The sequence below is a fragment of the Pygocentrus nattereri genome, chromosome 20 (genome assembly GCF_015220715.1).
Source record: "Pygocentrus nattereri isolate fPygNat1 chromosome 20, fPygNat1.pri, whole genome shotgun sequence".
In the NCBI taxonomy this organism is placed as follows: domain Eukaryota; kingdom Metazoa; phylum Chordata; class Actinopteri; order Characiformes; family Serrasalmidae; genus Pygocentrus; species Pygocentrus nattereri.
Genome location: NC_051230.1, coordinates 34,101,072 through 34,118,594, shown reverse-complemented (window position 1 = coordinate 34,118,594; position 17,523 = coordinate 34,101,072). Strand labels below are relative to the sequence as shown.

The following is a 17,523-nucleotide window of genomic DNA, read 5'->3' as shown; positions in this document are numbered from 1 at the left end:
CTGGTCATCAGTGATCTAGCACTCAACAATATGCAGCAGCTAACAATGAAGAATTAGTGCTAGCCCTTCAGTTCCGGTCATGAATGTCCAAAAACCAACACCTCTATGATAAATCTACTTCCTGCTACTGCCTCAGTGGGATTCTATGGGATTTGAGCTTGTATGTATCAATTTTACAGTGACTCTTTCAGTAAAGAGATCTGGTGTAGAGCTGCCGCCGCTGTTTTACATTCCTAACAACTACCCAGAACATGCTTAGGCTACAGCTAGTATTCAAAGTTAGTGACGTATCTAGAACCTACAGAAGGATTAGAGTTACATTTTTTCTCACCACTCATTGTAAATCAAATGATTTGATTTTTCTGTCAGTTTCTAATTGTGTTGGTAGTTAATCCAGCATGTAAGGCCTTTGGTTCAGCTCCTGAAGTCCTAACCAACAGGAGAACTTGCTCGGCTGTATCTACTGAGATAACACAGAGAAAACAATCCTGATTGGACTATTTTCCAGTGAGCTGTTCAAAAATGATTTCTGTTAATTATATTACTTTTATTTCACAGAAGGCCCTCAATGTTCTCCGCCACTAATATGCCCAGGATGACAGAGAGTGAGTGGGCGAGTAAGAGAGAGAAAGAGACAGCAAAAGGTTCTCTAGGCCTTAAAGTTGTCCCTTAATGTGAAGTGTGTGTGAGTCAGTCTGTGGGGACATGTGTGTTTTGGGTTCACGTGTATGTAATTTCTTGCTCGCTATAGCAACCTGAGTTTGTTTTGAAAAGGTAAGGACTCATTCTTAGGATTCCCAGTGGTGCGGAGGTGAGTAACAGAGCTGCTGTTTGTTGTTAGTAGTGAGTATATAGGTGGGATGAGAGGGCATTAACCTGAGAGGTCGAGGCTGCATTGGACTGAATCAACACACACACACACACACACACACACACACACACACTAATTCACACTCATGCACACACCCATACTCACCCTTAGGGTAAAGCTGAAATTTTGTCCCAAACCTGAATCAGAGCTTTCAACTGGCATTACATTTTTTAAAAGCCAAACTAGACTTAGACCTTGAATTCGGCCTGAAAATTAAAGCTTTAGTCAAGTATGAAATTTTTTGGTTGAACAAGAATTAATGCATTTAATCAGTCCTGAAATTTTGGTTTAAACCTTTGGTTTAAACACAGCTTTAATTGGGTTACGATCAGGTTTAATTTTGGTTGCAACCCATATTAGATCTTTAATTGTGTATGACATTTTGGGCTAAACCCAAATTAAAACTTTCAATCGGTGTGAAATTTGGGCCAAACCCAAATTAGACTTTTGAATTTTAGGCCAAACAAGAACTGCTGCTTTTAATCAGGCTTGACATTTTGGTCTGAACGCAAAATAGAGTTTTAATCAGGCATGATATTTTGCATCCAAAACCAAATCAGAGCTTTCATCAGGGCCTAAAATTTCTAGGCCAAACCTGAATTAGAAATTTTGGTCCATATCTGAATCAGAACTTGAATCAGGCCTGAAATTTTGGCCCTGACCCCAAATGAGACTTTAAAACAGACCTGAAATTTGGGATCCAAAGCCAAATTACAGCTTTAGCTCGGTCCAAAATTTATGTCCATTTCAGTCCATTTCAACATTTCAGTGCCATACCTGAATTAGATATTTAATCAGACCTGAAATTTTGTTCCAAACTTGAATCAGAACTTTCACCAGGCCTGAAATTTTGGCTCACATTGGAATCCGAGCTTTAATTGAATCCGACATTTTAAGCCAAACAAGAATTAGATCTTTAATTGGACCTGAATTTTTCATCCAAACCTGAATTAGAGATATAATTTGGCCTGAAATTTTTGTCCAAACCTAAATTGGAGGTTTAATGAACTTTTGATTCCAATGCAAATCAGAGCTTTAATTAGCCCTGATGTTTTGGTTCAAAACCAAATTTTGGGCCTAAAATTTTGAACCGAAAATGAATTAGAGACTTACCTGGGCCTGAAATTTGGGCCAAACCTGAATTAGAACTTTAACTAGGTGTTATTGTGATATACTGGAGCTGTGAATAATTAAAAATAGTACAAAGACAACATATCAAATGTTGAAATATTCAGCTGCTCAACAGTTTGGGGTCTTCTTTGTCATATTTTTCATTTCACAACCCTCCAGCTATTTTCAGTGGGTGACAGGTCTGGACTGCAGGCAGGTCAGTTGAGAATCTGGACTCTTTTAATAAATGCATGTGGTTTGGCATTGTCTGAGAAAGATGTCATCTGGATGGCAGCATATGTTGCTCCAACAACTGTCATTCAGCATTAATGGTGCCTTCACAGATGTGCAGTAATGCCCCCCATATCTTCCCAAATGCTGGCTTTTAAACTGTGCACTGATAACAAGCTGGGTGGTCCCTCTCCTCTTTAGCCCAGAGGCCATGACATCCATGGTCTCCAAAAAGAATATAAAGTTTTGATCATCGGATCACAGGACACTTTTCAAGTTTACCTCAGACCATCTTAAATGGCCCAGAGAAGGTGGCAGCATTTCTGGATCATGTTTATATTTGGTTTCTGTGTTCACAGACACTGGTTTTCAGAAGTGTTTCTGAGCCCATGCAGTGATTTCCACTACAGAATCTGCTGCCTGAGATCCCTGAGAGCTTAAAGATCATGACCAGTCAATATTGGTTTTCAGCGTTGTCCCTTGCACACAGAGCTTTCTCTGGATTCTCTGAGTCTTTTAATGATATTATGTACTGTAGATGATAAAATCCCCAAGTGCTTTGCTGTTTTATGTTGAGGAACGTTATTCTTAAATTGTTGCCAACAGTCTTTCACTGAGTTGTGAACCTGTGATAATAACCTAATTAGTTGTGAGATGTTCCACCAGGTGTTTTTGATGCCATACAAAAAATGAAGAGGCATGTTATGATGAAAATTTGGGCTTGTGTTAATGCTGAGACAGAAATGAGGTGAGGAAAGGGGTTCATGAATGACATTGTCAGTGGGCCCAAATTCCTGCCGGCTGTGCTCCCTCTCTCAAACACAAAGAGGCAGAACATTGGATAGTCGAACGCTGGCCAGTTCCCACGGCCAGTACAAACACACTCGCGCTACAACACTCACTGATCAGTGTCAGTGTCTGAGCTTAAACTGAGCCTTTCTACGTTTTGACTCTGTGTGTGACCTCTGACCCCTGACGCACACACACCCACGAACGCATAGTGACCTCAAATGGGTCGATGACGTGGAATGATGTCACCGGCTGCTACCAGCGTGTGTTCAGTCATATGCAAAAGTTTGAGCACCGTGGTCAAATTCCATGTATTTGTTGATTTGAGTGTAAATAAATGGACGCATCCTCTACAGAGACACACTACTGCACCCTTTAATACACAATCACTGTTTATTCAATTACTGGAAAAATAAATATAAAACACATTTTTCACAGGCCACACTTTTTAGCTTTTCCCCAATATGTTAAATTCAAAATATCTGCAATAACGTTCAACAAAATTCTTATCCACAAGGAAGTTCTAACAAAGTCAATATCAGAACATTTTTAATAGATTAATATCTAGAATGAAGTTCTAGTAACATTAATATCCAGGATTAAGTTCTAACAAAATTAATATGCAGAATAAAATATTAATTTCATTAATATCGAGAATGAGGTTTAAATACAATTGATATGCCAAATGAAGTTCTGATAAAAACGAATGTTCAGAATGATGTTCTGATAAAATTTATATTTTAATGCTCTAATAAAATACCCAGAATGAAATTAAATTGTAAAAATGTAATGTAAAAATAAATAAATGCAATATCCAGAATGAAGTTCTAGCAAAAATAATATCTAGAACAACATTCTAACAAATTTAACGTCCGGAATAAAGTTCTAACAACATTAATATCCAGAATTACGTTCTTACAAAATTACCATCCAGGATGAAATTCTAATCTAGATTTAAGATTCTAATTTAGATTTCTAAATTCTATTCTAGATAATTTCATATCTAGAATGAGGTCTTAACAAAATTGATACGCCGAATGAAGTCCTGATAAAATGAACGTTCAGTAGGAAGTTCTACGGCTAACTCTAAATTCCATTAATTGAAAGAATAACTGAAATAAAAGACACATTTTGTCTAAAGGAGCTTTTTCCTCATAGTGACCCATTAATACCTCTAAACCCACCAATCCTACATACACATCATCGCTGGGCAGAGACTGAACCCAGCAGATCACAGATAGTCCAGTACCTTTGTAGTAGCTTCTTTCACGCGTCACTTCTGGCATTGCTCATCTTTTGTTGTTCTTTTTTGCTGACCGCAGGTTTGTCCATCCGCACACGCTAAAATCCCCACACGTTCCACTCGTTTAACACTGAGCAATGAATACTCAGTACCATGTTTCTTATCACAATCACACAATGTACACAACCCCTTAACCTACATGGAGTTAATCAGGCAAAACAGGTTTGGTGTCTAAAATTAGTTTAGTTTAGTTTAGTTGTAGCACTGGAGCTACGAGGCTAATGTAGCTAACACAAAATAGCCAGTAGATTAGCAGGGTGCTAACTCATAAATAGATAACAGAGATAGTTATGAGAGTTATCACAGATAACAGTGAGCCATCCAGTGTCAGAAAGCACATGATCAAGTCTATTAGGGATATTAGAGATTACAAATACCAGCAAGGGATGATTTAGACACACAGTTAGCGCCATGCTAATTGGTGTGTTATTAGTTTCCATGACTTATAAACTCCAGCACTAAGTCAGGTCAGATTTATGTCTAGAGCACATTTAAAACAGCCAAAGCTGACTGAAGTGCTTTACAGCTAAAACTAAAGAAGCACACTTCAGACGCCAAGCATGTCTTGGCTAATCTGGGTAAAGGGAGAAACTGCTGATTGGTGAGATTTGAGCATCCATTCCTTTTGATCTAAATTAGCTCGAGTGATAAAAACTAAAAAACGCAAACTTCAGATGGCAATCATGTCTCGGCTGAGTCACTACATTTGTGGTAATCGGGGGAAAATTTGAGTAAATCTAATTAACTGAACCATCTTGTGGTTTTTATTGAGATCCAGTGGTCAGGACCTGATCTCAGACCAGCACTATCGGACTCTGAAGGGTCCAGTAAATACCGCCCATTGTTTTTGGCCACTGGCCTGAGTCAGGGAATGCATGGTCATGGTCTTGACGCTGATGTTGATTTCAGAACTCTAAAATTTCCTCCCAGCTGTCAACAGCTGTATGACTTTCGATGAAGCACTTCAACGCGCCCCTCTTACAGTAATATTAAGTCATTTCCATGTCAGAGTGATAGAGTTCCCCTCCGCATGCCCTTGTTTTCACCAACTTCCTTTTGGTTTTGTCATGGTGGAAGCAGGCCAGGCCGGGCCGGGCCGGGCCAGGCCAGGCTAATGGAGTCCAAGGTTTAGCGCAACATTAGCTTTCCACAGCTCAGTACTTTTCCATTGCGTAACAGGATTGAAATTGTGGAAGTAATGCGCCAGTGCACCCTCTTATTGATTGTAATGAAAGGGCGCCACCTGGTGAACGTGTGGGCTAATACACATTAGCAGTATAAAACCACTAGACAGACAAAAAATAGTTCAGGGACATCTAGCTTAAATATTTTGATAAATAAGCATGATTTCTTTGTCAATGGCAGCTTTACATATTAAATAGAGCTGCTTACATGTTGCTATTTTCTATGCAAACTCCTACCTTAGCGAAACATGCTACAGGCCATGCACTGTATCCACATTTTGATGTTAGCAATCATCAACAGTCAAACCTTTCAGGTGTTTAAAGCACTTTTGGGCCAAAATAGCTTCAAAATGCACTGTTAATACTAGAAAACAGGCATTCTTTGGGTAGAATGTGCTCATCATGGCACTAAACATGAAGCTAGCCAAAAGATGTTATGCTGTTATTTGCTAAGTTTGTTGCAGATAGCTTTGTTAGTCACGCCTTGCAGGGTTTTCTTCTTATTTCTTTGAGAATTAAGGGTGAAAAATGTCAAATCGGGGCTTCATGGAAAGGCAAGCTGTTGCCAAAGGTGTGAGGAACAGTTTATGTGTGCATCAAAACATTAGCCATTGCAGAAAGCTAGCCTGTATACAGCTAATCAGTCATGTAGCTTCGTGTGGCGTGAGGTTACACAAGTCACAGTTGATGAATTAAAACAACTTTGTTTCAGAGCTTTAGCTGTCTAATGTGATTACGATCCAAATCCAATCCGAACCAGTGCCTCAGCTTCCTATGTCGTTAACCATTTCTAATCGTTAGGACCTCATGAAACATAATAAGTTAAAAGGCCCATATCCTACATTTTTCCTGAGGTCCTCTTATGGAATTTGTGTTGGTTTACAAACCAAAACCAGTCATGTTCACAATCATGTTCATGTGACAATTGACGGGTTTGAAGACCACAGCACTGCATCAAGCATCCTCATCAGTTTGAGAGAATTCGCAATTTTATATCCTTTTCAAGCTTTCCCTTCTCTCACTACAACACCCAGCATGCATTTCGCCAAAAACACTTCATACAACCACTGGGAATCCGCTCTACAATGACAAATAAATCCTGCTAGCTTAGCCACTCATGTAGAGGCTAATGAACAGAGGGATGATATTAAGCTTATTAAGTTAAGTGATTCCACCTCCGCATTTAACCCATCCGTGAAGTGAAACACCACATACACACTAGTGAACACACACACACTAGGGGGCAGTGACACTTGCCCAGAGTGGTGGGCAGCCCTATCCACAGCGCCCGGGGAGCAGTTGGGGGTTAGGTGTCTTGCTCAAGGACACCTCAGTCATGTGTTGTCGGCTCTGGGGATCGAGCCGGCGAACTTCCGGTCACAAGGCCAGTTCCCTAACCTCCAGCCCACGACTGTTAGCCATCTGGTTTAATTCTGCATTGCCCAGTAGGTAAAAATGGAAATCATACAGCCCACAATTATCAACCCAAATGCTGTTTTATTTGTTAAAAGTTACTCCCACCTTCAAGATACCTCATCAAAAGGGGGCTTTCCGAATCTTTAAGTGTGAAAATCTTACCCTGGAGACAGCAGCACAGCTGTAGGAGATGAGTAGCCATGTTAACAACAATTATTAAATTATTCATTCTGGCAAAAGTGTCCCTTTAAAACACCTTTATGTGCAAATCGTTTTCAGTAAAACCCTCAGTGTTGAATGAACACCTGAAGTCCAGTTGGAGTTTGCCCAACACTGGTGTTGATGGAACTAAAAGCAAGCATAACTACTAATTACCTGCTTAAGCCTTGCTGAAAATCAGCAAAGACTAGCACGCATTCCATGTTAGTCTAAAGCTGGTTAACGCTGGTTTATGCTGGTCAGCCACGTGTCATGCTGGCTAACCAGCACACCAACATCCAAAACCCAACATGAGCTGGTTTTGCTAGTGAGCAGCTATGCTAGTTTTCCTAGCAGGGAGGTAGGTTAAATGTTATTTAGCTGCTATTTAATGCAGCAAAAGTTTTCTGAAAGCCTGTTAATCATATTTGGTTTAGCTCACAAACGGAAACCGTTAACTGGCGAACGCTATGTTAGCTGTTAGTCTAGCTAAAATCCATGTGCGCCACGTTAGCGCGCATGGTAAGAGATGGAAATGGAACAGAAAACTACATTGCAGTGGTTCTAGGATAATTCCAGATGATTCATGGTCTTCGTTCAGTTTGCTCTACAGAACCATCCAAAGGTAAGTTCTGGGACAGAATTTGTTTCAAAGCTGCATTTGTCGTTGGCTTCTTACTCAAACTGTCTGTTCCACCTTAAATGCAACTGCAGCACCGTTTCTGGTGGAATGGAAGATTTGAACAAGAAGCTGCGGTGAAAAGAAGCCAGCTTTAGCTTCTCTGAGATGGTTAAAGCGCTGAGATTAGGAAAGATTGAAACTGACGCAACTGACTTCAGCAGACTTTTAATAGACTTTAACATTGAAATCTGACGTTGTAATAGTTCATGAGATAAAAACAGTTCAGCTACAAGCTTAAAGTGCAAATCGGAGGCTACAGCATCAAGTGGACATGATAAAGAATGAAACAGAGAATAAAGTGAATATTTTCCTGAATGAACATAAGCCACATGAATGTTTAGCATTCTGCTACTTCTAAGGTGGCATCACAGTCTCACGTCAAACTCTCTGCTGCGTTTGAATGTTGTGTGTGTATATATATACAGAGGCCTGTGTGTTTGCATTCTGCTGGAATCTCTGGCTCTCTCAAACTGTGAAGAGTAACTGTGCATTTGCATGGCAGGAGCGAGCGCCGGCATTTGCATTGGAGGAAAGGGCAGAGACACTGCAGCCTCTCGCTGAGGCTGGCAGAGGAAAAAGCAACTTTACACTGATAGTTTAGCAAATAAACCGATTTAAAAATGTGTATTTTACCCCTAGAGTAGTCGATCAGCCGACTGTCTGAAGGTTTGCCTCGTTAGTTTTAGCTCTGAGGCTAATGTTGCTAACAAGCTATGTTAGCAACTGTCATTGTGCAAACTTCATGCCTAAGTCTTCACACCATCTACTCAAATGAGTTTAATCTCTGTTTATTTGGTGACGCTGTATGGCGCTCCGTTACCTACAAACATAGAGAGGCATGACATGCATGGCATGCAGCTGCTAGGCTTGGTTAGCGCTGATAGGAAGGCCTCTGGCTGGACTCTGGCTGGACGGCTGTGGCCCAGTTGAGTGCTCAGTTCCCGATTAATAGAGAGAGGCAACTAAATGCTAATTGGCTGTTTTAGCCTTAGTGGAAAAACCAGCATAGACCAGCGTGCACTCCATGCTCGACTAAGATGGTTTATGCTGGTTTAACTGGTCAGCCACATGTCAGGCCAGTTAACCAGCGTACCAACGTCCACAACACAACAGAAGTTGGTTTTTCTGGTGACCAGTTTTTCTAGCAGGGTGGTAAGTTACATGTTATTTAGCTGCGATTTAATGCAGCAGGAGTTTTCTGACGGTCTGTTTATTATATTTGATTTAGCTGATACGTTGGAAGCCGTTAACTGGAGAATGCTATGTTAACCGTTAGTCTAGCTAAAAGACCGTGGGCAACGTTAGCGCGCATGGTAAGAGACGGAAATGGAACGGAAAACTACGTTGCAGTGGGTCCAGGGTTATTCCAGATGATTCATGGCTCAGTGGGCAGTGTTAGCCAACAGACTAGGAAATAATGATAGGTGTGAGATGTTGTGCTAACCAGCAAACTGTTGTCCGAGTCTCGAATCCTGAGGTAAAAAACACTGGAACTTTGGTTTAGAGCTTTTCTGACAAAGTCAGCGAACATTATCCAGGAGTGAAGAGGATATTCTGAGTCATTTGTGATTTTATTGGATTTTTTTCTTTTCAGTTCGCAAAAACAATGTATGCTAGTTTTCCTAGTGACCAGCTATGCTAGTTTTCCTAGCAGGTAGGTACAACCCCAATTCCAGTGAAGTTGGGAGGTTGTGTAAAACATAAATAAAAACAGAATACGATGATTTGCAAATCCTTTTCAACCTCTATTCAATTGAATACACTACAAAGACGAGATATTTAATGTTCAAACGGATAAACTTTATTGTTTTTTGCAAATATTCAATCATTTTGAATTTGATGCCTGCATCACGTTCCAAAGAAGTTGGGACAGGAGCAACAAAAGACTGGGAAAGTTGAGGAATGCTTAAAAACACCTGTTTGGAACATTCCACAGGTGAACAGGTTAATTGGAAACAGGTGAGTGTCATGATTGGGTATAAAGGGAGCATCCCTGAAAGGCTCAGTCGTTCACAAGCAAGGACGGGCGAGGTTCACCACTTTGTGAACAACTGCGTGAGCAAATAGTCCAACAGTTTAAGAGCAACGTTTCTCAACGTGCAACTGCAGGAATTTAGGGATTTCATCATCTACAGTCCATAATATCATCAAAAGATTCAGAGAATCTGGAGAAATCTCTGCAGGTAAGCGGCGAGGCAGAAAACCAACACTGAATGCCTGTGACCTTCGACCCCTCAGGCGGCGCTGCATTAAAATGTGTCTCCCATTGAAAATGTGTGGCGCATTATGAAGCTCAAAATACGACAGCGGAGCCCCCGGACTGCTGAGCAGCTGAAGCTGTACATCAAGCAGGAATGGGAAAGAATTCCACCTACAAAGCTTCAACAATCAGTGTCCTCAGTTCCCAAACGCTTATTGAGTGTTAAAGGAACATAAAGGAAATGTAACATAGTGGGAAACACGCCCCTGTCCCAACTTCTCTGGAACGTGTTACAGGCATCAAATTCAAAATGAGTGAATATTTGCAAAAAACATTAAAGTTTATCCGTTTGAACATTAAATATCTCGTCTTTGTAGTGAATTCAATTGAATATAGGTAGCAACGTCCCAACTTCACTGGAATTGGGGTTGTAAGTTAAATGTTATTTAGCTGTTATTTAATGCAGCAAACATTTTCTGAAAGCCTATTAATTATATATGTTTAGCTGATAAGTTGTGAATGGAAACCATTAACTGGTAAACATTAACCGTTAGTCTAGCTGAAATACTGTGGGCAACTTTAGCTAAAAGACTAAGAAATAATGATTGGTGTAAGATGTTGTGCTAACTAGCTAATTGTTGTCTGTGTCTCGAATCCTGAGGTAAAAAACACTGGAACTTTGGTTTAGAGCTTTTCTGACAAAGTCAGTGAACATTATCCTTCTCCGTTTGACAGGAGCGAAGGACAGGAGTAAAGGATCTTCTGAGAAATGTGATTTATTGTAGATTTTTTTCTGTTTAGTATTATTTCCTTTTTCAGGTAGGTTTACTGAAGTATGGACAGCCTATAGCTGAGATGTGTGGGGCAGTTCTGTGGAGTGTCAGAATGAAGTAACAATGGTAAAATCACTGTAACGTACATGAAAACAACAGTAAATTACATTACAGTGATTCTAGGCTTATTCTGGCCAAGTCAGTCCAGACCTGGCATGCAGATCTGAGTCAGAACCAACATGGATTGCCGATGTTAGACCAGTTAGACCAGGGCCAGAATAGGTGGGCCTTACTTTTTAGTGTTGTTAGCCTGGTAGCTCCAGTGCTAAAACTAAAGAAGCACACTTCAGACTCCAAACATGACTCGGCTGATCGACTTCTTTTGGGGTGAGAGTGGAAAAACCTGTGAAATACAGTCTTTCACCAAACTGTTGCTTTAATTTCAGCACAATTGCAGAATATCTGCACACTAAGATTTGCCAATAGCTGTGAGTTTGCACTTTCACAGCAGAAGGAAGTCGGTAATTGTGCAAAGAGTGGCTTTTATAGGCTAGTGGGGATTTCCAAGACCCGGAAGTTCAGTTCCTATCTTTGTTCCATGGAACAGTGTATTTTTACATTGAAACGTAAAACATCACTGCCATGCAGTACGTCACCCCAGATAGCGAGCATGTATCAGTTAGCTGGCCCGATAAAGCTGACACCCTGCTGACTTCTTGCCATCCTCAGGCCACTGAACTAACTAGATTTTTATTATAAGAACTAGTTTTCTGCAACATTCCTGTTACAATTACTTACTAATTACTAAAACGGATAACGAAAGTTAGAAACGAAGGAAAAGGAGTGATGATAAGTGACATTTTGTCTAATACACTGCTTAACCAACAGGGGGCCGCCAGAAAAATGCTGAGTAAAAAGTCAGTGGGCCGCCAGCTTTGCCATCAGTGGGCTACTATGTTCTTGCTATCTGGGACTGACACAAGAACAGTCAGTGATGCTTTAGTTTAGTCCATAATAGTAGCACAGGTCTGAAATAAAACCCTCTGAACATGAACTACATTGTCCAATTTGAAAAAGTTATGCTTGGGACCCAAAACTTGCTGTGCAGCATAACATCACATTTGCGCAGCTGTAGTTCATAATTCAAGGCACGTTTGGTGTCATCTTTGTTTTTGCTTTGTAGCTACAATGCTAACAAGTAAAAACTGCTTATAGAAAACGGTGATAGATCACTCCATCTCTGATGGACTCCACTGGGGCTTGTCAGTTTGTTTTTCCACTTATCTCTTCCTTTAAGGACCTGTCCAGGGTGTTTCCCGCCTTCTGCCCAGTGACCGCTAGGATAGGCTCCAGTACCCCCATGACCCAGAAAGATAAGTGGCATAGGTAATATGTTTGTGTGTTTTCTTTTAAGTCTTTGTCTTTGTCATTGACGTCACTTCCTCTGTGAGAAGATGATGTCGATGTTGAGGGAGATGACTATCAGCTCCTTCACATTAACTTGAGAATCAGTGATTCGTTGAATTGGAAGTTTGACTCACTGAAATGGACAGTTTGAAAAAAATTGCTTGAACTGGATCAAATGTCTTCGTGTTTACACAGTACAGGGAACTCCGGCAGGAACGTGGCACTCTATTGATATCCACCTAACAATGACATCACCTCCTCTGTGGAATAAATAATAATAAGAGAGACAGTTTGCAAGAATTAGTTCTTTTATACCACAGGAAACTCTGCCGTTTACCCCAACATCACTTCCTGAGGAGACGATGACGAAGCTGATGGTGAAGGAGTCCATTTCCAGCATCTTGTGAAATCAGATGTTCAGCAACTAAGATGACTTCTTATTCTGAGACAGGATGATGACGATGCCGATGGTGAGTGAGACCATTATGAGCACTCCAGAAGCCATGAAGAGCCCCTTGCAGAGGGGCTTGCGTATCAGCCTAGCGCAGAACGAGCCACTTTCACTCCTCCTGTCACTGTCCTCAGAGTCGACGGGCACCCCGAGGTCCACGCTGTGGCGGGATTCGCCCGGGCAGGGCGGCACCGAGCTGGGTGCTCGCTTCACCTGTAACTTCCCCCGGTCCCGGTTGAAGCGGATGCTGTAGACGCGCTGCATGGCCTCCGGGAGGTAGGACAGTACCGCAGGGTCCGTAGCCAGCTTGGGCAGGCCCAGGGTGGGTAAGGGGGTGTACGCCCGGCAGAGTGGGCACTGGATGGTTTCGGGCTGGGAGGATTTGACATTCATGCGGGCGAGGCACTCAAGGCAGAAGGTGTGCTTGCATTCAAGCATCTTAGGCGTGTTGAAGACGTTGTTGAACTGGCTGAAGCACACGGCACACTCCAGGTCCGGGAAGCAGTCGTCATCCACTGGCGGGTCATCGGGGGCGTACGGGTCTTTGACGTAAAGATCCATGGGCAGTTTTTGGGATGACAGAAAGGTCACAGGTTGTAATCTATTGCTGGAGGGTCCTCAGGCACAGTGGTGGGCATCTGTGATGGAACGCTGATGCTAGTCTACACAACCAAACACCTACAACAAAACGAAAGAGAATCCATTTGTATCACATACTTAATAAAAATCTCTTTAAAATAATCAAATCCCTGCCCAAGTCAGCCAGTACATGTTTGGTGTCTACAGTTGGCTTTAGCACTGGAGCTAAGAGGCTAAATTAGCTAATAAATAATAGAAGCTTAGTCTGCAATGGACTTCAATTCAATTCAATTCAATTCAACTTTATTGTCATTATACAATACAGGGTAGTAGAGTGTAACGAAACAGTATCTGGCTACTTTTCCAGTGCAGTAATAAAAGATGCGTAGTAAACAGTGCAAAGACAAAAGACAAACTGGGAAGTGGGAAGTTGGAGCTCGGAATTATGTGATTTTCAAACTCCCAATTTCCACATTCGAGCTGCAAAGTGGGAAAAAAAACAGTATAGTATAGTTAGCAAGCTAGCCAGGTAGCACTGGTGGAATGAGAGATAACAGATGTTCTTTGTATTTACCTTCCCAGAACAGCAAATCTTGGTCAGTGTCATAGATTTGACCACCAGAAGTGTCCATAAGTTAACTGACCTAAGGCAAATGCCATTTAAAGGGGAAGACGTGGTGCTTTACTACTGTTGATGGTGTGAGTGGTCATGTTGACTTGATATCACACGCTGAACTTGGAAAACACCATCCCAACCTTAAGAGTAGGAATTCTCAGTAGAAGGGTCATCTTTGATTTTTCCTTGGAAATTCCAAGCAATGAGCTCTAGTTGAATGCAACATTGTACCCTGTTAATTAGTGTGATGCTAACTGCATGGCTAAATTATCATTTGGTAAACTCTTACTAGCCTTAGTTGGTGGTTTCTGACTCTGTATGACATGTGAAGGAAAGTACGTTGCCACTTTCAAGCCTGAATGATGTCCCAGCCAGTCTTTGCTGCGCTATTAGCTTCGCAGCTCCAGTGCAAACTATAGATGCAAACTCCAGACACCAACCCTCTCTTGGCTGAGCGGTAAAAGTGCTGCCCGTGTTTGTGCTGTTATTGTTGATCTAAGTCGGGGTCATGTCGTAGGTGGACCTTCCTGTTGTCAACACATTTGCCTTGTAAATGCCGATGGTGGTTTGAAAGAGCAGCAAAGTCCATGCAAAGCAGCCCTGAAAAGGCCTGTTTGTCGAGGGATCTCAATGTGTGTGGATGGACTAGGCCTTACTTACTAGCGGGACTTTAGTAAACCCCTAGGTTAGCTTTAGTAAAAGGAGCCGAACACACCTAACAGCTGTTATTATTTATCAGTGCATTGTGTAGCTGCCAGAGCATCAACACAATGTTGAGGAACGACTGAAGACTGAAGGTTCTGCATGGTTTTAGAGATGTTTTTGGGCTTTGTGCCATTATTTAAAAGACTTTCTACAGACCGGGGATTTAAAAAGTGGTGGGGGTGAAATCTGGCATTTCAAAAGTTGGTGTGAACATGTGCTCAGAACCACTGGAAAGAGAGGAATACACACACCATGAAAAATAACATCATTTCATCTTAACGCCAAGTGTTATCAGCCTTAGGATTCTCTGCTTGATATAAAAACATACGTATCTCAGATGATGAGCCAAGATATGTTTGCTTCTTTAGCACTGGAGCTACGAGACAAATAGATAATCAATAGATCCTTATACCTTACCAATTAGCATGATGCTAACTACATGCCTAAAACATCACACCCAACTCTTGGAATTGATTCCCATTCTTTTTGGTCCAGTTTTCTCCCCAATTAGGTCATGTCCAATTCCACCTGCTACACGATACAACCAGCCCTAGGGTGTGCAGGGGTAAAGGCTAACACAGGCTTCCTGCGAAGCCATCCATCGGATCTTTTTTAAACTGATGCTAATGCGTCGATGGACAGTTCAACACGCTTGGAGGAGAACACTAACTTCACGTCCTGTCATGTCAGCTATCCGACACCTCTGCTGGAGGGGAAGTGCCACCCTAACCATTCAGAGAGAGATTGGGCTCGGGTACAGATGTCTGTGGCATCATCAGGGATCGAACTCGCGAGCTCCAGACAATGGGGTCCTACTAAACATAGGGCGCATAAAGCAGCAGGCAAAATGCATCTTTCATTTTGAAAACAATTCTGGAAACCACACTGGACCACAAAAATATGCTCTGTATGAAGCAAAAGGACGTCCAGCAGAGCAGGGTAGAGTCCATACTGCTGGACATCTACGTTTTAGTGGAGTTACCTGTAACCTAACGCACCTGATTCCAGGGACAGATCATGCTCTTACGAGGCCCCTGAGCACCAGCCTGTCGTGACCAAAGGCTATCCCCTTCATCCCCCGGCCTCCAACATACGGGCTAAGCACTTACACTAACAACTGTTGTAAGTCTAAGTTCTCAAAAGATGTCAAAATGGGAAAAAGACTTCAGACGCTGAGCTTGTGGAAAGAGAAAAAGGCTCTTTCTTTATTCCAGCATCAGATGGCACAGGGTCTCGAGAGATCCAGCTCTGCAAATACAGTGTTCAGTGCCTTATATACTCTATATATGTCTGGGGTGTTATGTCACCTCAAACTTGATGTTCCTTTAGTGTCCATTCAAAACCTCCACATCCCCTGGCATCCCTTAAGTTCAAAATCGTCCATCGCACACCACCGGCCTGATTAGTAATCCATCCCTACTCTACTCTGTAGACTACAGGAGAATTCCACCAATTTTCTCAAATTTCTGCATAGTTAACTGCTTAAGTAATTCGAGAAACGTACTGAGTCAGAACCGTTCACAGTGGTGGTGATAGGAACCAGACGTCTCCCTCTAAAAGCTCCTCACAGAAAGTTCCTACATGAGACGGTTCTGAATTCACTGCCTGATGACTGAGACGCTGTTTTAGGGTAGTTTGAGAAGATTTTGGACTAAAATGTGTTTTCATCCATTCATGATGGAGGGATACATGCAGGGCGTTGCGATGCAAAATAGTCCCTGAAGAAGACTTACCACTTCAGATTTTCCATCATCAACATTCCATATAAACTCAGAAGACTCGTGTAGGTTCTCTGGTGGTTCTGGATGGTAAATAAAGTGTCTATATCTGTGTTGTAGTCATGGCGATGCCTGGTTCCCATCACCACCACTGTAAAGACGTCTGAACCATTTCAGATCAAACCGCTCTGAATGACTCTTTACACCTCACACACTTGAACACTGCAGGAATATTATAAAACCTGAAGAATTCCCATCTTAAATGTGTCTGCTGTACTGTGTGTAGCTAGGCCGTTATACTTTAGTCCATGTTTTAATAACAGTTAAGGATGCTCTGATATAAGAATTGCAGGTCAGTGCTGAAGTGCTTAAAGTGTACATTAAAAAAAAAGCCATTAGAAAACGTAGGAATTAGAACCAAATCTGCCGGCATTAGCATTAAGGAGAAATCTAATGTTTGTTTGAGGTCACTTTAGTTCTGTCAAACAGTGTCACAAACCACAGTCAAGCCTATTAAAGTCTTTTTAACAACCCTGGACAGTTTGAGGTGATCCTGTGATAATTTGCACGATGCTAACTGTTAGCCTATTGTTAGCATACAAAGCCTGATAGCTCCAGTGCAAAAACTGAAGAAGCAAACTTCCTTTGGCTGGTTGACTCTTTAAAGGGTGAAAAACAGCTACATTACAGTTTTTGTGCCAAACTACCACTTTATGGTACTTTAGAGCTGCTTCATACAAGACAAAACAGGAAACTCTCGTTCGTTAACTCACTTTCACTCACCTGCACCTTCTGCTCTCATCGCCAGAGGAGACGATCCATCACCCACCTCAGCCTCGCTCCAGCTCAGCCTGTGGAACTCACTTCATTATTTCATTAAAACTCTGTGGACCACCTTCCTCCCCCACGCTAAAGCTTTATATAGACCATTACTCTCTCGTCCTCTCTCCCTCTCCGTTTCTCTGATGTTCTCCTCTACTTCATGGAGTCTGCGGGATTTGCATACTGGAATAACATGCACCAGGAAACACACACAGAGTAGTCAAATATGGCACAGAGAGTGTGAGTGTGTGGGTGTCTGCAGACTCCACACATCCATCTATAGCATCGGAGCCCAGATTTTGTCTTGATAGCTATGTTTGTGGTGGACAGAGAGCCAGAAAGACAAAACAGCACACAAATAAAGATGGTATTTGAATTTTTAAACATACACTACACTTTGTACCTAAAATGCCTTTAAAAAGTCTCATTTTAAAAGGAAAATTAGAATTGAACAAGTTATATACAGTA

General features: G+C 41.7%; 1 protein-coding gene across 2 annotated transcripts; it reads right to left on the bottom strand.

The window, feature by feature from the left end:
• Positions 1–11,175: 11,175 nt before the first annotated feature.
• Positions 11,176–17,337, bottom strand: LOC108444178 (RING finger protein 225). 2 transcript variants are annotated; one of them, XM_017725194.2, is made up of 2 exons: positions 17,007–17,337; positions 11,176–13,293 (listed from the first exon to the last, which is right to left on the bottom strand). In XM_017725194.2, the coding sequence occupies exon 2, from the start codon at positions 13,174–13,176 to the stop codon at positions 12,589–12,591; it is 588 nt and encodes a 195-aa protein (XP_017580683.1). In that variant the 5' UTR covers positions 13,177–13,293; positions 17,007–17,337; the 3' UTR covers positions 11,176–12,588. The 2 variants fall into 2 exon arrangements, with proteins under 2 accessions (XP_017580683.1, XP_017580681.1); XM_017725192.2 differs by having other exon boundaries at positions 17,017–17,337.
• Positions 17,338–17,523: the final 186 nt, after the last annotated feature.